Genomic DNA, 22,458 nt, shown 5'->3' on the forward strand with positions numbered 1-22,458 from the left:
CTCCCCTGACCATTCGGGGCAACTTTGACAAGCAAGCGTGCCCAGAAGAGAGCAGTCAAGAGTGAGCCCAGGAGAAAGCACAGGAGCATTGTCTCAGGAACTGGACGTCCAGCCTGGAGGGGAGAGAGAGAGTCCACGGAAGGGGGGGATCTGGCTGCCTTCAGCTATTAGAGGAACGTATACCAGGCAGGAGAGTTTCGGCTTGTTCTTAGGCACGAAACAATTGCAGTGGAGTAGGAAGTCCAGGGGCAGATTGTGGCTCTGCAAGAAGAAGTGCATTAATAGTCCCAGCAGCTGAAAGGGGGAGGCGGCAGCTGCCCTCCTTGCAATGTTCAGTGTCCCTGATCACTCTAAACCCCACGAGAAATCCTGACAGAGAACTCTCCCCTCCCCCTAGAGCCCACATTGTCCCAGAATGGCTCCCAGAATGCCAGGCGAGGTCAGAGGAGGGCAGAGGGGCTGTCCATCAGAGCTCCTGCTGTGAGTCTGTCTCATTAGTGGTTTTGGCTGCCATATTGCACTGCTCACACAGTGAACAAATCCCAATTTGACACTTAGGGTTTCTGTACCTTCGCTGATTTTTTTTTAAAGTTACATAACATAGGGGCAGCTGAGTGGTGCAGTGAATAGAGCACCAGCACTGAAGTCAGGAGGACCTGGGTTCAAATCTGACCTCAGACACATTTCCTAGCTGCAGGATCCCAAGCAAGTCACTTAATCTCAATTTGTCTCAACCAAAAAAACAATGATAATAATAATAATAAAATAAAGTTACATAACATGGAGCCAATCCCTTGGTTCCACTCAGAGACCGCTCATCTTGGACGCCTTTTTGGGGGACTGGTCATTCAAGCCCTTTTGATGCCATCTTCCCCAAAACAAATGCAAGTGCCTTTATTTGCATCTTGTTCACCCAGGAAACGTGACTTTGTTAAACGCTTCTGACAAAACCTAGGCAAGCTCTCGCTACAGCGAAAGGCATTCCCTGCACCAACCAATCTAGGAAAGCTCCCCACAAGGGACTGGGCTTCTTCGGGCAGGAGCCGTGCTTACTGACATGTCTCTCTCTGTTCCACAGCCCAGCAGATGTGTAATGTTCGCTGAAAATGGAAAGGTCTGTGAGGAAAAGGAGAAATCCTGTATTAGAATGATGGCCATGGAGGAGAGGGGAGGGACCGCTGGGGAGAACGGCAGAGACTGTCAGCATTGATGCATCTTCGCTATTAAACTGCTTTCCCCCCCTCTTTCTTCTTTATATAAGGGCTGTCTTGTTGAGGCAGGAGAGAGAGACAGAGACACAGACAGAAACAGAGAGAGAAAAACAGAGCAGAGACAGAGACACAGAGACACACTCAGAGACAGAAACAGAGAGAAAAAGAGAAAGAGAAGACAGCAGAAAGACAGACACAGAGACACACGAGAGATGCAGAGGCAGAAACAGAGATAGACAGAAACACACACATAGACAGGGAACAGAGACAGAGAACACAGAGAAAGAGAAAGAAAAAGATAAAGAGAAGACAGAGCACAGACAGACAGAGATGCAGAGAGACAGAAACAGAGATAGAGACACACACACACACAGACAGAGGAACAGAGACACACTGAGAGAAGAGAAAAAGAAAAAGAAAGAGAAGACAGAGACACAGAGATGCAGAAAGAGAGAAACAGGAAACAGAGACAGAGGTAGAGACAGAGACAAAAGAAACAAGAAACTGAGAAAAAGCAAGGGATGGGACAGAGAAATTCCAAAACTGATATAAAAATATCTACTAAAATTTGAAAAAAACAAAAACAAAAACAAAAAACATTTATCATTCTTCCCTCCAGTCTCTCTTCTCACATCCCACCCTGATTCAGATCTCCAATTCCTCTCACCTAGACTGTGGTAATAGCTTCCAGTTTGAGCTCCCCACCTCCTGTTGCTCCTGCTTCCTCACTCAGCTGCCAGAAGGCCCAGGTCACTCGTCTACTCAGAAGTCTTCTGTGGCTCCCACTGGCCTCTAAGGTAAAAACAAACATGTCATCTGGGCTTGGCAAGCATGGCCCTCTGTGTCCTGGCTCCAACCTACCTGCCGCCCAGTCTTCCTTCTCTTAGTGCATGTGGCCCCTCCCTCCATGAGGACTTCCCTGATCTTTCCCTCAGCAGTTCTCCACAAGCCCATGCGATTTCTTTGAGACAGTTGGTGCCCATTGAACCCATCAGGTTGGAAAGGACTCGGAGGTGACCTAGCTCAAACTCCTCATTTTCTAGGTGAGCAATGTCAAGTGGCTTGGCTACCTCACTTAAGAGGGACTAATTGCCTGGGAAATTGGGAGTGAATGGCAAGCAGTACAAATAGCAAATTCAGCAGAAATAGCTCCTCATGGATTTATGTATCCCTTGCTCAGAACTGGGGCAGAATTATTTCTTAAGCTTGGAGGGTAGATTTCATTGTCCAAACTAGTCAGAAGTCATTCTAAGCTAAATCCTGGAATTCATAGATTGCAAATCCTGCAAATCCCAGCCAGGTCGCAGGACTTCTCGATGCTCCTCATGCTCATACTCTGTCCATACTTGTCCAATCAGCCCACCCGAAAGCCTTTATTAGCCACCTACTATGGACCAAGCACTGACAAACACCGACTGGTCCCTGTCCTCAAAGACCTCCGGTCCCAGCCCTGGGGGGGACAGTTGTTCCAGGGCAGAGAGCAGCCACAGCCAGTTCCTGCTTCATGTCCCAGCTTGGTCATATTCTACCGGAGTAACCATGAGCAAACTGCTTCACCTTTCTGGACGACCTCAGTTTCCTCATCTGTAAATTGAAGAGGGGGATGGCCCAGAAATCAGGGCTTCTTTCCCTGAGGACTGTGAATATAAAAAAACAAAACAAAATTGTTTTTCTGATCATTGTTATTTCAACATAATTGGTTTCCTTTGTATTTTATTTTAGATTTAAAATCCTGATCCTGAGAAGGGTCCACGGGCTTTACCGGACTGATTACTAAAGGGAGCCAGGGACACAAAGGATTAAGAAACCCCAGATGAGATGATTTCTAAGGCACTTTCTGGCCCTGACTCTGATCCTCTATACACATGCATATCTATATGACCTCAGCAGCTGGGGTAAACTTATTTTGCTGTAGAATACTACACCCAAAACCTTTCTGCAGCTTTATCTTCCTCCTTTGCTCCAGCCCTTTTCGTGCGCTCAAGCTAAGCTGTGTCCTGGAACTCCCTTGAGAGACCCTATTCCCTCTCAAACAAGTGAGGAGCCTGCTCCGCGACCTTTCACTGTCACCTGTCCTTGAGCTGGGCCCCAGTTTCCTTGAAAAGCCCCTCCTATGGTATTACATAGGCGTGCATGTGTACACACTACATTTCCAGTTATGATACACCCATCTACACGCACAGATCTATAGCCAGCAATGAGATGGCCATGTCCCTTCAGAGAATCCCATTTTAATGCACAAAATTCAAAAGGGAAAATTCCCCCAATCTATTTTGAAAAGCCAGAGCCCAGGCTCCGAACCCTGCCCTCCACTGTCCCCTTCTCAGTCTCACCATTGATATCACTGGTTCCAATGAACATTGCTGTCATCTCTAAGCTGATCTTGACCTCCAGCCAAATGTCCACAGGGCCACAGTACCTGGGACCTAAACGCCACGACTCCCTGCTCTCAGATACTGACTGGCCATCTTTGTCTCCTCACCCATCCTTCCTTTTCCTTGTTCCTCCTCATCCCTGTGTATCAAATGGCTCATGGGACCATCCCCTGTCCCAGCTCCAGTCTCCTGCCCAAGACCACCGACTACCCAGCTCCTCAGCTTCCATACTCTCTCCTCCCCCCAATCTTCCTGAGAACAGACCTGAGACCTTCCCCTTCTCAGAAGCTCCCATGACTTTCTGGACAAAATACCCATTTCCAACTTCCAACCACTCCAGGTTTCTCTCACAATCCCCCCCACCCATTCACATTTATCTTTATTGGAGACCTGATGGTCCCAAATGTTTCACCTTGGACTATATTTACTTCTCTGACATTCTCCTGCCCAAAGTTTAAAAGGGTTTGGGGTTCCCCCCCCATGGACCTTAAAACTTCTATTCACAGTGATTTACACACTGCAGAACTTGTTAGTTGAGCTGAACTGGACTCAAAGTTTAGCAAAGTAATCTTGACTTCAAGTCCCAGGCTGACATTTGTTTACCCTGCTCACAATAAGAAATAAGTGGCCACATAATTCACTTAATTAAATTGGATGGGCTCAACCCAAACCTTACAGCTGAAGGACATTCTCCACACAAACAGGAGTACTGGAGGTACACGGGAGTTATCGTGGACTGCAGAGGCCACGAGAGTTGGAGATAGTGGGAACATGGAGGAATGGGTCTAGAGTAGCCCCACTTTTAGTAATGAGTCAATACAGCAGAGCCCACGGTGTCACAGAAAATAAGGTGGGCCCAGAATCAGTGCTGCAGGCCAAGAACCCTGAATGCTGAGAAAGCTGAAGAGTGGAAAGTCAACAAGCTGGGAACCTGCTGGGTAACAATGGGAAAACTGAGGGCCCAGGTGGTCCAGACTGTGGTAATTAAAGGAAGTGAGGCAAGCTGGGAGGGAAATGTCTGGCACTGATGCTTTCTGGGTTCCTTCCCTCACCTCTAAATGAAAGGATTGGATCAGATCACTCTCGGTACCAGAATCCTTACCTTCTGTACCAGTTCAGTGGGGGAAAAAATCTGTCCCCATTTACTTCTGCATGGTCCTGTTACCAAGAGGCCAAATCTGGGTTAAAACCCCATGTCCGTTGCCGGCACAAAGTTACCCTCTGAAGCCTCCTTCCAACTCTAGGATGAGGGCTGGGCTGCCTGAAGGTGGAAGAAAATGATGCATCCCAGGGGTTTCATGAGCAGCCTGCATTCCCAAAGGACCTTTAAGGCCGATTTAATCCGAGGTGGACATTTTACATGAGAAAATTAAGGCAAAGAAAGACTTCAGGATGCAGGCTCCCAGCCCTAGGCCTCTCCCCTGACAAGTCCCTCACCTTTTTGTCTGGGTTGATGTGAAGCCTGCACTAGGAGGGGCCATAAAATTCCATCTCTGCAGCCTTCCTCAGACACATCACAATTCCAATCCTAATCTAGCACCAACTCCAACATGTCCAAAAAGCAAGAAACTTGGTTCTGGTAGTCTTAATGGTAAATATCTTTAGGTCTCTGAGCACTCTCTAAGAGTAGAATTTAAAAGCCAGCTCCAAATTGTCATAAAAAGCCTAGAAAGATGGTATGATTAAATTGAGATACAATTTGTATGTCATTTATCAGATGGTGACATTTTCAAGTAGCAGAAAAAGAGAAATCAGTCCAACTACTAACTATTCAACATTCAAATTTCAGTTTAATAATTTATTTAAATAAGATATTTGAAGAGGCAGTTTTAAAAAAAAACCCAAGATTTATATTTTTATTTCCTTGTAAAAATCTTTACACATGCAGACAAACCAGTGTAAGAAAGTGTCCACCATCATTTAAACAAATAACCATACTTAAATAGTATAATGTCTGCAATTTATCCGTATAAAAATAAGATACATTTTTACAGAAGACCACTCTCCAGTTCTTATATTGATAAACAATACACAACTATCATAGGTACAATTGAACTTGACCATGGTTTTCAATTAGATACTGCTAGGGCATTTTAATGTGCAAAAAAAATTAACATAGTTCTTCCAAAAGAAAATGTCCTCAATGTTTCTAAAAACCTAGAGGGCTTTTAATAAATCAATTCCTAATCAGTTTGTTTCTAATATTTCAATTAAGAGTCCATACACCATAATGTAGATAGGCGGAACTACTAAGGAATGATGCAGGCTCCGAGCTGAGAATCAGCGCCTGTGCCTGCCGTGTCCTGAGCGGTTCCCGCCGTGGTGCTTGCCTTTGTGGGCCCGCTCGAAGGACCGAGAGCGCTCGCGCCTCTCCCGGTGGTGTCCCCGTTCGTGCCTGTGCTTCTTGGCAGCGTCGGAATGATCCCGAGATTTGCTCTGAGAGCGAGAGCGGGATTTTTTCCTCTTGTGGCCATGTCTGTTTGAGCTTTTTAAATCCTCCCTGGTGTGCTTGGCTTTGAGGTGTGGAGAGCCATGGTTGTGGTGCCTCCGGGGACTCTCGCTGTGACTGCGGGAGCGACTTCTCGATCTTGAGCTGTACGTTCCCGACCGACTCCGTCTGTTGTTATAACTTAAAAGGAGGAATTGTGGTCTTAGTTTTGGCTTTTTACATAGAACTGACTACCCACACCAGCAGTACAAACCCAGCCAGACTATCACTTCCCTGCACTACTACTCCTGCTGAGACTAAGTTCCAAGAAGTGAAGGGCCAGGAAGCCCAATGATGGTCACCTTACGTGTCCCCTACAGTCTGAGGGCCAGGCCAACTGAATCAAGGAGCAGAAGACAAGGGTGGGTTTTGCCACTACAACCTATAGAGCCAGAATAAGGTCTAGCTAAAAAGTTTTTCTAAAAGGACAGTGAAATCATTTTCTAATTATCCTTCCTTAGTTACTAATTTAGTCAGCTGCATAAATTTGGCCTCTGATTTTGTTCTTTTTTTAAAAAGGGGAAGTTAGGTGGCGCAGTGGATAGAGCACCAGCCCTGAAGTTAGGAGGACTCAAGTTCAAATCTGATCTCAGACACTTAATGCTTCCTAGCTGTGGGACCCTGGGCAAGTCACTTAACCCCCATGCCCTGGGCAGGGAGGTGTGGGAACAAAGGGCTTTAGTGGGATGGCCACACATTCTAATGACTAATCCATTATTTCCAATTTCTTGCTTGTCCTGTCAAGATAAACTACGAAAATCTAAACTTCTCATGGCTCCCCGGAAATAGTTACTTACTGTCTTCTTGGTGTATGAGATCGAGATCGTGACCTTGTTCGTGATCTCGACCGACTGGCACTTCTACTGTTTCTACTTCTCTTGCTGTCCTTCCTAACACTGAAATAAAGGGGGGAGGGAAAGGTCAGATTGTCTCTCTCACAAGTCTGTGAATTGAACAGAGTTGTCTCCTGCCCATAACACTCACCCATTGTAAGGGCTCTTGGAGGCCTGTGGTCTATCTTCTGGTTCTTTTTTGATGGTCTTCATGCTGGTCGATATCGGTGTTTTCTCTTCTGGCTTTACTTCTCTTGGTGATGCTTCAAAAAGAAAGAAAATGTCCTATGTTTAAAAAAGTTCATATTTAAAAGAAAGCCTAAGGTTGCTCCTAAGGAATGGATATGGCCATGTGGCTCTCAGTTTGTTCTTAACTGACAATATTTGTTCAGACACTTTTAAGTATTAGCAGACAAAGGAATTAAGCTTATAACCAAAAAAAAAAAAAAAAAAAACCACTCTCCTGGTTATGGAAATACGAAATAAATCTTACATGGTTTAGAAGCTGGAGAAAAGCCACCCAGTGTCGACAAGGCTGGAGTTCCATCAGGATTCAATCCTTTCGCTTTTAATTTAGCTTCTTGGAGAGCTACTTTCCTCTTTTCTACTTCTTTTTCCAGCAATTCATAATTTGGCTATTGAAAGAAAAGGGAAATGAACATTTCTAGCATTAAGCCACAATAAATCTGATGTCCCATAACAAGTCAGTCACAGGCAGGCGAGCAAGGACATCTTACCTTTTTCCTGGTATAAAGCCTAAGTGTTTCTATGCAGATATCCTGAATGTCTTCTTCTGTGGAACCGAAGAGCAGAAACCAATGAGGACGCGTTGGCAGTGGAATCTAAACAAGGAGCAATAGTTGAGTTTAGACGGAATGGGGGCATTTTATTCTTTTGGGGCTTTGATCTACTTGGTGTCACAGGGAGTTCCCACATGACATGCTCACCTGAAGTGCTCTAGCTGCAAGGTAGATACAAGCACATGCTATTGTCTCTGGTTGAAATCGAACAAAAACATTGGTTCGAAGGCTGTCATTCATGTAATTCCTGGAAAACATTATAACTCTAAGTTTTATAGGTGAACAAATATTTCTTCTGGAGTTTAAACTTAATTGGAGACTCAATCTACTTTTATTCTTTTTCCTTCTCTTTAGTTATACTTGTCTTATAGATGCTTCTAACAATAGCATTCTTATCTTAAAATTCTAGCGATAAGAATTTTAACATTTTAAATCTCTCCCTCAGCTTAAAAAAAAAAAAAAAAAAAAAGGCAGTAAGAAACCAAAAGCCTCCCCTCTCTGCCCAACAAAGGAGAAAAAAAAAAGAACAAAAAACATATTTGCTATTTTTGATTGGAGAAAAGTTTTTAAAGTGATTAACAGTTTTGTTCTTTAAAAAGTAATGCCTTACAACTTTGCTTTTGACAATTTTTCATACTGTATATCTCAAAATGTGTAAACCTTTTCAACAAAACAATCTCACAAGACTTTTCAGGGGAAAAATGGTAGGGAAAAATATTTATACTCTTTCAAAGTGGCTGCTGATTGACAATTAGCTCAAATGGTAAGGAAACTAAATTTGCTGCTTGGAAAAACAAACCTTGTAAAGGTAATTGATTAGATTAAAAGCAAACACATCTTTAATGTTTATGCAGCAATTAAACAGACTAAATATATTCCAATTACTCAATATATGTTGGACACTGTATTCTTCCATACAAAATGTTTATAAATATACAATACGTCAATTACCTCAAGTTATCATAAATTAAAAATGGAAATCAGCATCCTTAACATTTAGCTAAGAAAACTGATCCATGAAATCTGATTTCATGAAACATACATGAAACAAACATGAACTTATATAGATTTTAATAAGACCAGTACACGATATTATTCTTTAATGAAAGCCTAACAGGTGCATGGAACATAATGAGGAAATTTAAGTCATTTTATGCTCGTTACTTGGCAAAGGACTTGCTACTGCCAAGAATTTCCTATACATAATTAACTTTTAGAATAAAGGACAGCAGAGTAACAATTATAACAATTCACCAAAATAATACTCATTTTACCTTTAAATAAGCCAGCACTCCTCGCAGAAAATCAGCATCTCAAAAGTGTTGCTTAAAGTGTCTCCAAGCAATATTAAGACTTCCCTTTAAACAAGGGAAGGCCTGACAAATTCTCTAAATTTTATTATTGCCTGAAATGCAAATTTGAATCCAATAGCCCAACTGCTAGGAGTTGTAGGATATAAAATGGTGCCCACTGTTGTTTTCTTTGCAGGATTAGCATGCTGTACATACTAATGATCCAAATTTAGTCAAACTACTAATAAAGTCAATTCATAATGGCTGAACAACAAGTCTATCAAAAATGAGCTGATCATTTTGATAGTAACAGGTATACATTAAATACATATGCAGGTTGAATAGTTACTTCTAGAAACAAATATACAAATCCTTTTGACACCCCGACAGAACTAGAAGATGCTGCCAGATGGATATGGACCACTTCAGTGAATCTCGGATGAGAGCTTGCACTGGATTGGCTGGAGAGAAGGGCAGCCAATCAGGCCATCCTGAGGTCATGGGCTGAGGTGCAGAGGGCAGAGTTCTATGACTTACCATCATGGACTACCCTTTAATTAAAGAGTAGAAAAAAGAACAAAGTTAAATTGAGTTCTCCGTAAAAAGTAATTAGTCAAACCAAGAAAACAGTAAGCAGAAATAAGCATTATATACCTTTTTTTTTCTTTGACCAAAATAGCTCATTTTGAAAGTAGCTTACATTTCATTGTTTTGAAAATAGAAAACAAAACTTACGTTATTTCTGCTACTGTTTTCCTGGCTAGGAAAGAGTGTGCAAAGGATGACTTACCAGGCTGTCTGAACCAGGGTTTGATTCCGTTCACATTCTAAGACTTGTAAATACATAACAATGATCTAGGGGAAAGGAAGAGACACAGAATAATTACACATGGAGCTTCCTGTTCTACCAGTTAATTCAGTCAAATGGGACAGACTGCACAACTTGATAAACCAAAAAATTTTAAAGCCTTTAAGTTAACATTTTAGAAAGCAATTAATTTATCTTCACTGGCACAGTAAAAAAGAATGACTGTAAAATAACTTTTATAACTATCTGCAGACAATACAGCATTTTACTCCAAAAAATGCATCACCATCACTTCTAAACAAGCATTGAAGGCTCAATGTAATCAACAGATCTCAACACCTATATATCAATGATTAAAAACCTATTTACTATCAAACCAACATAAAACATCACATGTACTCCTATAACTCACCTTGTGTGGATGCTTGACATGTACACAAAATCCCAATTCCTTCAATACCCTTCTCTCTGCCTTGATTACTTGATTTTTGGTGTTTATGTAGTTCTGATCAAGGATCAGGGGGCTTGGTGTCCTAGTTTGTAAGAAATAAAATCACAACTGTTTTGCACATTCAAACAAGTTTATTTGTGGCATCTCCATTTTCCCTTCCAACCAACTATTGGCAACAGAAACCAGCTTTTTAAACTCCTGCAAACAAGTTAAAGCATTGATCTTGTGCTGTCCAAGTTAAGCTAATCAAACATACAGACCAAGTTTACATTCGTTCCAAAAGTGACTTTGTTTAAATCACTTACTCCTTTATGTTCTAATAGCTGCTAATGTGAAAACAAAATTAATATCTACTTACAAATGCATCCTGGTTGTATATGTCTAAAAAACTTCATGCTTCTCAATGTCAAAAGTAAAAAATTCATTCTCAGACTCTATAAAAGCTTAAAAATATATATGTTATCGTTACTTTTTACAAGTCTCCTTTTCCATAAACTTGCTTACAAAATATAAGTAGTTATTTGCAGTAGTTTAATTTAAGACAAAAGATTTACCTTTAAAGAATAAACAAGTACCCACCGATGTGATTTTGTAAATTGAAAAACAAATACATAATAATATAAACATAGATGACATGTATTAATTCCAACTTCACCTAACATGGCTGACCTTAAAGAAGAATGAACAGATAAAAGAACTGTTAGCAAGTCAACAATTAGTTCAACCACTTAAGTAGCCTCCGGGTGCCCAGATCTCTTACACCTCTCATAAGCTAAGGATCTGAGTAAGAGGAAATGCCTAAGTTCATACACAAGAGTAAATGTAAACAACTACATTTAATCATTTGCTGGAAAATTCATCAGAAACTAGTCAACAGGCAACAATGAATCAAGTTTTACAGCCCATAGATACAATGTTACTTGGTATAAAATAAGAGTGGAGAACACAAAGTTCCCCATGGTGAGTAAAGATACACTGGCAAAACAGGCACTCCGCCCTATTTTACATACTTGCTTTTTTTTTTTTAAAGGCCATACTATGAACTGTGGGAATGGAGTATTTTTTTCCCACCACTACATATTCAAGATTGAATTTTCTTTACTGTAGAAATCTTGTTGTTTTAACAGCTTCTGTTGACATAAGATGAAGGAAAAGCTGTTAACCTGAATACTTCTTTAAATACATACTATGTAAATGAAGTCCCACAATTTGCTTTCTTGAAGACATGGACATAAGAATAATCATTTCCCCCTATCAGGCAAATGATTTTCACAATTAAAACATGAATGTTTTCTATCATGGTAACGATCATGTTTAGCTTTTGATAAAAAGGTCAAGTATAGAACATCTATTTCTAGCAGATTTAAAGGGGGAAAAAAAAATCTGTTTTCTTGGTCTGCTATGGTGTGAATCATTCTGTTGCAGTATGTGGGCCAGCTGAAAGCCAATGAGCCATCTGTTGGTCTCCCTTTTTTACTGGGGAGGATTCCTCTTCAAATCAAGAAGATGGGGAGAATCACAATCAATTCCTGGAAGGAAAGTGTTTTACTTACTTGTGCACTTAAAAATGCCCACATACCCATTACCTGTCATAGATCACAGATTTACAACTACAAGAAACCTTCAATAGAAATTAACAAAGTCCCATTCACATCGAGCAGGTGAGGAAGATTCAACCATCACTTTCTTTTGACTAAATCCAGTCTTCTTTCAAACATCCTTTCTACCCTTCAGATTCAAATGTGAAGGAACCTTAGTTAGGATTGAGTGCAACCCTTAATTTGACAGATTAAGTAACTTGGGCTCAGTTGAGTGAAGGAATTTGCCACAACATGTTATAGTAAATAAATTTGTCAAAACAGAAGTTGCTAATATAGACACTCTTAATTCTTATTTTAATATCATCAAAAAGCTCACCCCAATTCTCTTCAGCCTATATGATGAAGATTACATTTAATGACTTGGTATAAATAGGAAAACCAGCTTACACAGGAGATCTCAGTTGTACTGAATTCTTTTAGTCAAGTTAAAGAAAATAAAGTTAATCATTTCTTTAAGGAAAGCAATATGAACTCATCGTGGTCATATATATATATATATATATATATATATTACACATACACATATATGCATGTATGTATACGCTAAATATTCCCAGACATTTAAAGCTCAAAAAAAAAAAAAAAGCCATATGGTAAAACATTTTCTACTGCTAATATATATATTTTTGGTCAGCAGGTATTTATTCTAACAAATTCAGTCTCATGTTCTTATATAACACTAATAAAATGTATCTTCCCCATAAGATTGGTACTGGAGAATATAAAATTTCCACTTTGAGATAAAGTTTCTAGAAAGATTTAAGCAGTCACCCTGAAGTTAAAAAAAAAAAAAAAAAACAACCCAGAAAAACATTAGCCATTTCAAAGAGCATTCTGTTGTAACTGAATGAATAGTACCTTATTCTGGCAAAATAATGGACATATTGCTCATTAGATGCATTATACATGCTTTAACAGGAGGTACTCTTTCTATTTTGTAGTTAACCAACTAGTTGGTTATTTAATAACAAGCCTCTGGAATTTAAGGATGAGTCATTGTTTCTGCTCTGTAGACAATCACCCCACATTTCCACATGGAGCTCTTTGGAGCAATACTCTGGTTGAATGGCTTTAAGTCTTCGGGTTTGTCCAAACCTCACAGGGTCCTGGTTTAAAACGGGGCCACCCTTAATTTGATCACAAATAAAGCTGAATGCTAATTTTTAAACCTTTTTCAATTTATCAATCTCCTCATCATGCTTTGTCAACACCAAGTTAACCCTAAATTTAATGTAATTTTTCCCCCTTTGAGAAAAGCACTCAATTCACTAGTTTGAGTAAGTCAACTTATCACCTGAAATACCCAAGGAGTTCTTTTATGGAGGATTTAAGTACTGACATTTTACTCAGCAAAGCATTAGTAAACATGTGTCCCTAACAGAAAGGGACACTAAACCATTTAAACATACACATATATTTTGGAAAGACAGCTTTTTTTTAAAGATAACCAGAGGTTAACTATAAATTATCTACTTGTGACCATCAGTGAATGAATCAATGAATACTTTCTAAAAACCATAATCAAACTTTCCTAGTAGTACAGTATAATGTCCAGAAGGTGGGTTTCTTCTACTAAGAAACTGCATTCTTACAGAAATGTAAGATTGATAAGTGACACAAATGTGTAAGAGTAAAATATACTGAAATTTAAATTTTTTTTCATTTTCCAACACTTTTGAGACACAAAAAGCAGAAAGCTACTTACAGCTATATACTAAAAAAAAAGTCCATTTTCAAGTATTTCAAATAATTTTTTCAAAGTATAGTCCTTGGAAGGAGTATCTTACATTGTAAGTGCCTATAATTTCATTTGCTGAATGATTTATTTATTTATTTTTAAGAAGATAGTAGGCACTAATTTTGCTTGTATCCTTTACCTATCTTATTTCCTATTTTAGTTTAACCACAAAAACATGTAAATCAAGTGAGAAATCTCACTGATATGTCAAAACCAAACAATTCCTCCTAATTCATCCAATCAAGTTTATTAAGAATTTACTACATGTTGCAAGGTGTGATGGGAAGATTTAAAAATAAGCCCATTACACTAGATTTACTTTTATCAAGATAATTTTACACTATTAAGTTCTCATTTATAGCTACCACCAATATGTTAAGTAAGCCCGGTAGCAAACTGCAATTAATCATCAACTTTACTTTCTCTCAGATTGGACAATAGTAAAAAAGCTTTCTCAGAAGCAATAAACCCTCAGAGACTTGCAAGTCTAGTGCCCAAAGTAGGCACTAGACAAACCCCAATTCAGTGAGGGATTCTTATGAAAGAGAAGTGATTCACTGAGTGGGAGCAATTACTAGATGAGTTCCAAGATCTGTTCCAAATTTATTATTACTCAACTTTCTGGTCAAGCCAAAGTATTAGCTGGGCTTATTAGCTAATTCTTCCCAGAAAAGTACACTTATCTCATGATCCTCAACCTTGAAAGAGAAACTGACCTTCAAGAATACTAAAGCTTGAATTTATGTTCCTGAATATGCCATGGATATGGAAGTAAATTCTTCCTCTTGAAATGTAAATATAATCTACCTGAAGGTCACTGTATGTTATGATCTTTAAAAGAATAGCTAGACTTTAAGCTTTAGAGACCTGAAGCACTGTGGATACATACTTTTGATCTAGGACATCTGAGCTTTATTTCCTGAGGAAGCAAATTAAGAGCTAGTTGGGACTGTATTTTAAAAATTTATAAAGCTAGCTTCCTCACTAATAGTGGGAAAAATGAATGCATCAAAGTGTTATGTCCATTTTATGGGGACACTATAAAGCTTAGTTACTGTCACACAGATGCTCAGACAAGATTTGAACCCAAGTTTTCTGTTGCCAAATTCAGGGCTCATTACATTATGCCAAAACTGCCCCAAGGATTAAGTCCCTTTTTAGAAACACATTATAAACCAAAATGTTGCTTAAGTAGACTAATTAAGTCTACATTTATTAACTAGAGATTTATGTTCAGAGGACCAGGCAAACAAAAACGGAAATGAAAGTTCCTGCCCTCAAGGACCTTCAGTGAATGGTTGCAATGGTGGGGTGGGGCAGATAACATGGAGAAAAACAAAACTATTAACAGAAAAAGAGGAGACAGAGAAGGAGAAAAGATAGCACACACTAAGAACTTTGAAGTGGGGATGTGGCAGCAGGAAACACTTCGTGGATGTGCCACATAAGCCTGGAGCCTTGGGAAATTAAGCAATGATCTATTTTAATCGATTATTCCTTTCTAATGGCCTAAAAAGCTATGAGTTTTCCACTCCACCCCCACATATTTTTTTTATTTTTACCGACCTATAATACTAACAACTTGGACAGCAAAGACAAAAGCTTTTAACAAGAAACAGGAGTTTTTCCAAATGGTTCACCAGTGGCCAACCTGTTAGTCCCCGATTCCAGTGACCTATTCTCAGAGCACTGGCTTCTCCTTGGGGATTTTCGATACTTCACTCACTGTTGCCATGACGACAGCTTCATCTCTATGTACCACTCCACATCACCCAGGCTTTGGTAAATGTAGCTGGTCGCTGTATAGTCGGTTGCAAGGGAAAAAAGAGTTGAAGTTAATAACACATACAAGTTACATAATTGTAAACTTGTAAAAATGCATAGAAACTTTTACATCCTGCTTGCTTTAGAAAAAAAAAAATTTCTGCATGATTAATATTTCTTTCAAATGTCATGCAAATTCACTTGGCAGATTGCATGGAGAAAAGTAATTTCACCATAAATGAATCAACAGTGTTTTAATGATAAAAAGAAAGCATTGCTGGGTTTGTTTTTTTTTTTCCTTCAGCCATACCAATAACATGCACCAATGACACTGGGTAGGAAAATTTGTACAAATAAAATATCTAATTTCTGGCCTTATTTTTTAAAAATATCAATTAAGTCTAACAAATTTTTCTAGGAAAAGAGAATCAGTTAATCTTCATTGTGATTACATAACTCTAGCTTAATAGTAATAGTTTGAAGATTAAGATAAATTATTTCCACTGATCAGCTAAATTAGTTCAGGTGAGTTATATTTTGAAAAAAGTTTGAAAGGTATAGGAAAAAAACAAAAAAAAACCCACACTGTACAGCTATACAAACTGGCTATATTTTAATGACAGAATAAAACGGCATTAATTTGGAAAGTTTCATTTCCAATTATTTCAATGTCACAAAAGTTAGAAATTTCCTTCTCTAAAAACTTTCACCTGTTATGGTAGGATGTGGGGGGGAAAGGCCGTGGGAAGGGAGAAGCGAGAGAAAAAGAATGTAGATTTTTTTTTTGAAAAGTACCTTGTGATAGTAATGTTCAACATAATTTATTATTAATTATCCTATCCATTTAGGGGAATGTCCCGCACTTTTGTGTTGAACTCAGAAGAGCCCCACTACAGCCAACTTCTGGATTCAGCCAAGACTTAAGGCTGACAAAGGGTAACTGATTCAGGAACTAGCTCCCAATTCCCAGCCAAATAAAGCTTGAACAATCTCAGTATCGCTATCCTTTTATAACTTCCTTTCAAACCAATAACAAGTTTGTCTACCAATTATCAGCATTCCATAAGAATGAAACTTAAGATCTAAACTAAGCCACACGTATCCTTCTGCAGGATGTACTAAAATTCACCTACAAATGAAGAGAGCCCTGAAAAGAAGACTTTTCCTTAAATAAGCACATAAAGAAACAACTTGGGTTTGTTTAACTGTGCAAATTTGATTAAAAACAAACAAAAAAAAAACTTTAGTTTCAACTTCTTCATTTTAACTTATAAAATCCAATTCCCATGCCTCACTGTAATTCAACCCAAACTCTTATTTTTCTATCCCACTCCTGAGACTGTATCTAACCAGAACAAAATACCTGTTTAATCCCTTTGACTTCAACTTCAACCTTTATCATCCTGCAGTCCTTTCAGATCCGGTATTATGCGATATATCGGTAGTTGGATGTTGAGAAGTATTCTAACAAAAGCCAACCTCAATTGATAAAGAATTAACTAGACTTCAGGGAGATATACATAAACTAAACAAAAAAAAAACTTTGCTACAAAATTACCTTACTACATTGTTACACTTCCAACTTTTGTCTTCAAAACAAATGAACAGGGTGTGCTCATCATCTCAGAGCAGAATCCACACTTTAAGGCGTAACTGGCCTCCAATACTGTAAAGTCAACTGTAAGTGAATCTGCCTGAACAAGCTTGTTACCAATGAGTAACTACTTTTTATTACTGTTTCTCCAATTTTAAGTGCCACATTGTGGTTAAGTACCCATGTGAACTTTACTACCTAAACAGCCTTTTTTGTTTCCTTAGGTCAGATTAACTTTATCCTGTGGGGAATCTTTAAAAAAAAAAAAAAAATTAAAACTGATGGTACTGGTACACAGTAGAGACATTATTTTCAAAAATGTCAATCTTACCTTTTTCCTCTTAACTGTCGTAAATGGTGAAAAACATTTATCACATCTCTTATTCTACGAGGTGCTTCTTCAATTTTGGAAGCGAGATTGATACATGCCATGGCAACAATCTGAAAAGAACCCATTTCCCAAGAAAGTTAGACAGATATTCTACCTTTATTTGAGGAGAGGGGAGGGAAAGGGACGGAGAAGGGTAAAGGGAAAGTAACCTTAACCTAGACGTTGTTTTCCCTATTTGGTGTTTATTAAATCTCACAAATTAAGACTGGCCATTCAACCTTGAAACCTTGTTTCTGTGGATCTAAATAAGGGTTCTTAGAGTTCAGAAAGTGGGGTAGGTGAGTCTGTGAACTTAGCTAAGGGGGGGGGGGAACCCTTTTACCTTTCTAAGCTTCGGTTACCTTTGCAAGCCCAAACTTTGTTTTACACACTAAAACCATTCTGAAAAGGAGTCTATAGCGATCACCCGGACTGCCAAGTGTCAGTGACACAGAAAAACGTCAATTTAAAAACTCCTCGGTCTAAGCTAAAGAAAAAAAAGTTTGGCACAATTGGCCAGTCAGTCGAGCCGGTCGGTGGCCTTGAATTCAGCCGAGGGACTCCGGGTGCATCAGAGGACTTGGATCCCATTCCCAGCTCTTCCTCTTGCTACCTGGATGACCTTGAACAGCCACTTAAAAGTCCCGGACACTTTTCCCGGAGCCGGACTACCTTTGGACTCTGCCCTGCGGCTCCTAGCCTACCCAGTCTGAACACATGGACGCTACTCTAGCTGGTTTAACTCTGGGCTCGCCGGAGGTGGAGGTGAAAGCGAAAGTTCGGAAGGGTGGGGGAGGGTGCTAGGTGTCCGGCCCAGCCGGCGGCCTTACCTCAAAACTGTGTTTCACGAAGGACTTGGAGTAGAAGAAGCGGTGGAACAGCACCTGCCCCGTCGCCATCGCCACCTGCAGTCGGGAGAGACCGGAAGCGCCGGGGTCAGCCACGAGCCCGGCCCCAGCGCGGCCGCCATTTTGTGCGGCCCGGGCCGGCCGCGCCCCTCCCCCCAGCCTCCCCCCGCGGCGCCCAGCCTGCTCCCCGGGCCCTACCTGGGGCAGCCGAAGCAAGATGCCGGCGGCCTGGATGAGTTCGCATCCCAGGATGCGTAGGTCCGTCTCGCTGGGCAGGTCGAGGCCGTCCTGCATCGACGGCGTGGGCGACAGCCGCTCCTCCGGGATCAGCGAGTGGTCAATAGTCAGCGACACCTCCGAGTACAGCCGGTCGCCGATGAGGATTCCGGCCGCGGGGCCACTGCCGGAGGCCGCCGAGACCGGACCCCCCGAGGCCGCCGCCGCCACCGCGGGGGCCGAGGAGGAAGAGGCGGCCGACGAGGAGGAGGCGGGGGCCGAGGCCGAAGAGGACGAGGCCGAGGAGGCCGAGGCCGCGGCCGGGATCGGGTGAGGCCCGGACGCCATCGTCGCAGCGAGCTCCGCGCACGCCCAACGCAGCCGGAACCCGCGGCAAGAATAACCAGAGTCCTCGGCGGCTGCTCCGGCTCCTCCCGCCGCTGCCAGGTGCTGGACGCCGCACGCCCCGTGGCCGCCTCCGCCGTGACGTCACCGCGCCCCCGCGCAAAGTAGTCCCTGTTTAACCGCCTCTTCCTGGTGGGCTGCGTCGTAAGCGGGCCGGTCTCCACACCCGCTGAGGAGCGTCGCCCCCTGCAGGAAAATACCGCGAAGAGCGGCTCTCCCCCCCTCCCTGGGCGCACTTATGGCCAGGGTCCCGAGCTCCGTCACTGGCTCGGCAAAGTGCAGCCGTCGGGGCGTGTCCTCGCTGCCGCCGCCTCCTCCCAGCCCCAATCGTGCTGTTCACTAAGTCCGGTCACTTCCCGGGTCAAAGCAGCACCCCGAGTCCCCTTCCCCGTTGTCCCCATTGCCTGGCGATCATTTCAGACTGGGCTCCGGCGAGTCAAATTGAATGTGTCTCCCACAGAAGCACCCCGACCAGCCAGCCCCTCCCAGACTTGCTTGTCTCCGTTTCGGGCGCCGCCGCCGCCGCCGCGCAGGTGTGCAAAGGTAACCCCGACCCCTACCTGCTCCGAGGACAGGGGCCGTCCACTGCCTCCTCGACCTCACCCACACCCACCTCTCCCTTCCGAACCACAGTCCGTGGTTTTTGAAAGCTCGAAGACTTGGTTCTGCTCTCGCCCGTGGTCTCGGAAAGACCACGGAGATCAAGAAGCATCGGGAGGACAAATTTCCCCATTTTCCCCCAAAAACGTCAACATTCATGAAGTTTCCAAACTCAGTGAGTTCCCACAAAATCCTAAAATACACTTAAAGAAATATTAGTGATTAGGAAGGGGAGCACAAAAAGAACCTGCAAGGAAAGAGCTCGTGTCCATCGAGGCTTATTTTTTGATCTTTATTGGACATCTCTGAGGCTGAAAATGAATGTCATTGACACCTTTCCCTGTATGTTAGCAAAGCACTCCATAAAGGTTCCGATGCAATTCTTGTGAATTAAATGACTAGGGCTGACTAAAAACAAGAATAGTTTTTTTCAGGGTTTGGATGTCAGCCAACTTGGAGAAATGCTTCTAGTAGAGTGCTTCAGGGATCTATGCTGAATCCTGCCCTGTGTTGCTTAATTAATATGTGGTATGTTTATCATATTTGTGGATGAATCCAGGAGGAATAGGAAATAAATTGGATGACAAAATTAGGATTTGAAAAAAAAAAATCACTAGAACCAACCCTTAGTATGACTCTAATAGAGTAAAAAATTAAACAAATATCAAGTTTTACTTTGGGTTTAACACTGTACTTTCTTACACACCAGATTGAAAAAGTATGGCTAGTGGATCATCTGCAAAAGGTCTTGGAGTTCTAATGGATTTTGTAAATTCAAATGCTAGGAAAAGTTGTACCCTGGCAGCTAAAAAAGTTAATGTCACCTAAGGCTGCTTTAAATGAGGCCTAGTGTCCAGATCAGGAAGTGATACGAGGATGTATTCTCTTCCTTCAGTAGCCACTTATGAAGTAGTGGAGAGCAGTCAGGATTTCTGGTGAAGGACAGGAGAGAATAATGTCATTTGGTTAAAGAAACTGAGCGTTTAGTTTGGAAAAAACAGTTGGAGTGGCAGGATTGTTTTCAAGATTGTCACTTAGAAGAGAGGAGCCTTCAGATTGGTTGTTCTTCGTCTCCAGGACAGAATTAGGATCCACAGATGGCAGATGCAAAGAAGTACTTTTAGTTTAGTGAAAGGAAAGCGTAGCCTCAGGAGCTAAGAACAGCTGGTATTTATTTAGCTTCAGGAGCCCTTTCCATGCAGTGTCTCATCTGATCCTGGCAATCTCAACAGGCCAGGTGCTGCTTTTACTGAGGAGTCCTAGGCTCAAGATAAATGAGATGTCCAAAGTCAGGTAGTTCAGTACTCTGTGCCTTACTGCATGTGGTGGATGCCCTGCTGTGGAATCCTTTAAGCTGGATGATTTGTTAGGGATGAAACAGGAAGTCCCTTTCTTCTTTCCTCTGCTGTTTTGGGATTACATTTGTATCCCTCATTTGATACTTAAGCAAAGTTTGCTTCCCAGGATCACTTTCACATATGTACATATAAACTCTCCTATCTCCTCTGACTTGTAAATTTCAATATCAGGCTGTGGTATAAATGGCATTTCTCTCGAGTTTAGTAGCATGCCTGATGTACCCAATCTTTCCTATCTTCTCTCAAAGCAAATATGCTAAGGTATGATACTGTTTCAAAAAGGCCTCTCCTGTCACCCTCCCATTTAGGAGTAGGAGAACATCGCCATTACTCATTTATTCTATTTAGTTCTTAAAGTGGCTTGCACTGGCTGAATGCCTCCCATTTTCTGATCCACATAGGTAGGGTGTGTCTAGAACAGCAAACTTTACATTCCCACCATAGTCCCGGCCAGATAAGTGGTGGGTGGGACACTGTAGATGCCCAGGGCAGAGAAATCCATAGTTGGTGTCTGGAAGGAGTTTCTGGAGGCGTAACTAAAACATGAGTGGTATGTATGTAGACTAAGACTATTTATAGAAATATGAGAGGCTGAATTATAGAGTTTTTAGAGCTGGGATAGACCTTAAGAGTTTACTTATTCTATCCCTCCTTCTATTACAGATGAGAAAATAGACCAAAATAATAAATACTTGTTGACTTGATACAATTAGTGGTTTCAACCAAACTATTTCCTGAGCTACTTTATACTATGTTTCATAGTTTTTGGAGTCAGGGACTGGCCAGCTAAGTTTAGACCCATTCATGAACTCACAAAGACAGCATTTGTGAGGGAGTTGCTGTAAGGAACAAGGAATCCTAGAGGACTTAAGCAACTTTATTGGAGCAGTTCTATATAAACAAATTAAATTTAGTCTTCATGGTTTTCATGTGGTATAGTATGAACCAATGGGCAAGATAAGAGTCTCTCCCTCAAGTTGGCAAGGTTCTGGAGTTGGGATTTCTGGGTTAGCATAAACTTTGTAACTTAGTCAGGACCTGGCATTGGCCCAGACCCCCTTCAATGGAAACCTTACACAGGTAGCAGATGCATAGAATATGTTCTTTTTAGCATTGTAAAGACATGGCAATCATCCAGGCAATTTGGTCAATATAGGTGGCCTGAAAACATAAGTCTAAAAATCCACTTTTGAGCCTGAATTGACTGATTCTCTATGTAAAAAGAACAGGCCCAAACTACCAACAGGCTGAAGTCACCCCCAATATTAAAGTCATTCTTTGGATTTGTCTAGGAAGTATCTATAAAGGACCCTTCACTTCAGAGTGGATCACATAGGAACCATATAACACATGGGGATTAAAATTAAAAATCCTCATTTTCAGATTTTGAAGTTAACTTTTTTATTGTTGAGGGGTTACCTAATTGTAGTAATTGAAATGCAGTTCTAAGGAAAGGTTCCAATTGGTTTAATTCAAGGCTGCTGATCAGATTTTTTCATTACCATATAGAAAGAACGGTCCTAACTTTAACAAGATAACATAATTTATTATTCTTACTAGTTGTAATACACGAGAGAATACACAGGAGCCACCTGACACCTTAACACTAATAAGCAACTGATGGAAAATCAACGGGATTTTGAGCTCCTAGAGTAGTAGCAGGGACTCTTTGTCTTTTCCAGGCTACACTTAAAAACACACTGCAG

General features: G+C 41.1%; 1 protein-coding gene and 1 long non-coding RNA gene across 4 annotated transcripts; both read right to left on the reverse strand.

Moving 5' to 3' along the window:
• Positions 1 to 871: 871 nt before the first annotated feature.
• On the reverse strand, positions 872 to 2,587 carry LOC141560220 (uncharacterized). The gene is made up of 2 exons (XR_012487657.1): positions 1,879 to 2,587; positions 872 to 1,116 (listed from the first exon to the last, which is right to left on the reverse strand). It is a non-coding gene; the product is annotated as an uncharacterized LOC141560220 (long non-coding RNA).
• Positions 2,588 to 5,359: 2,772 nt separating this feature from the next.
• On the reverse strand, positions 5,360 to 19,048 carry CCNL1 (cyclin L1). 3 transcript variants are annotated; one of them, XM_074298069.1, is made up of 11 exons: positions 18,372 to 18,828; positions 18,156 to 18,230; positions 17,287 to 17,396; positions 10,220 to 10,340; positions 9,790 to 9,854; positions 7,855 to 7,954; positions 7,645 to 7,749; positions 7,401 to 7,542; positions 7,059 to 7,170; positions 6,872 to 6,970; positions 5,360 to 6,215 (listed from the first exon to the last, which is right to left on the reverse strand). In XM_074298069.1, the coding sequence occupies exons 1-11, from the start codon at positions 18,735 to 18,737 to the stop codon at positions 5,867 to 5,869; spliced, it is 1,644 nt and encodes a 547-aa protein (XP_074154170.1). In that variant the 5' UTR covers positions 18,738 to 18,828; the 3' UTR covers positions 5,360 to 5,866. The 3 variants fall into 3 exon arrangements, with proteins under 3 accessions (XP_074154170.1, XP_074154172.1, XP_074154171.1); XM_074298071.1 differs by lacking the exons at positions 5,360 to 6,215; positions 6,872 to 6,970; positions 7,059 to 7,170; positions 7,401 to 7,542; positions 7,645 to 7,749 and adding an exon at positions 9,537 to 9,550 and having other exon boundaries at positions 18,372 to 19,048; XM_074298070.1 differs by lacking the exons at positions 5,360 to 6,215; positions 6,872 to 6,970; positions 7,059 to 7,170; ... (1 more) ...; positions 7,645 to 7,749; positions 7,855 to 7,954 and adding an exon at positions 8,982 to 9,550 and having other exon boundaries at positions 18,372 to 19,043.
• Positions 19,049 to 22,458: the final 3,410 nt, after the last annotated feature.

Source organism: Sminthopsis crassicaudata, chromosome 3, assembly GCF_048593235.1.
Source record: "Sminthopsis crassicaudata isolate SCR6 chromosome 3, ASM4859323v1, whole genome shotgun sequence".
NCBI classification, from domain to species: domain Eukaryota; kingdom Metazoa; phylum Chordata; class Mammalia; order Dasyuromorphia; family Dasyuridae; genus Sminthopsis; species Sminthopsis crassicaudata.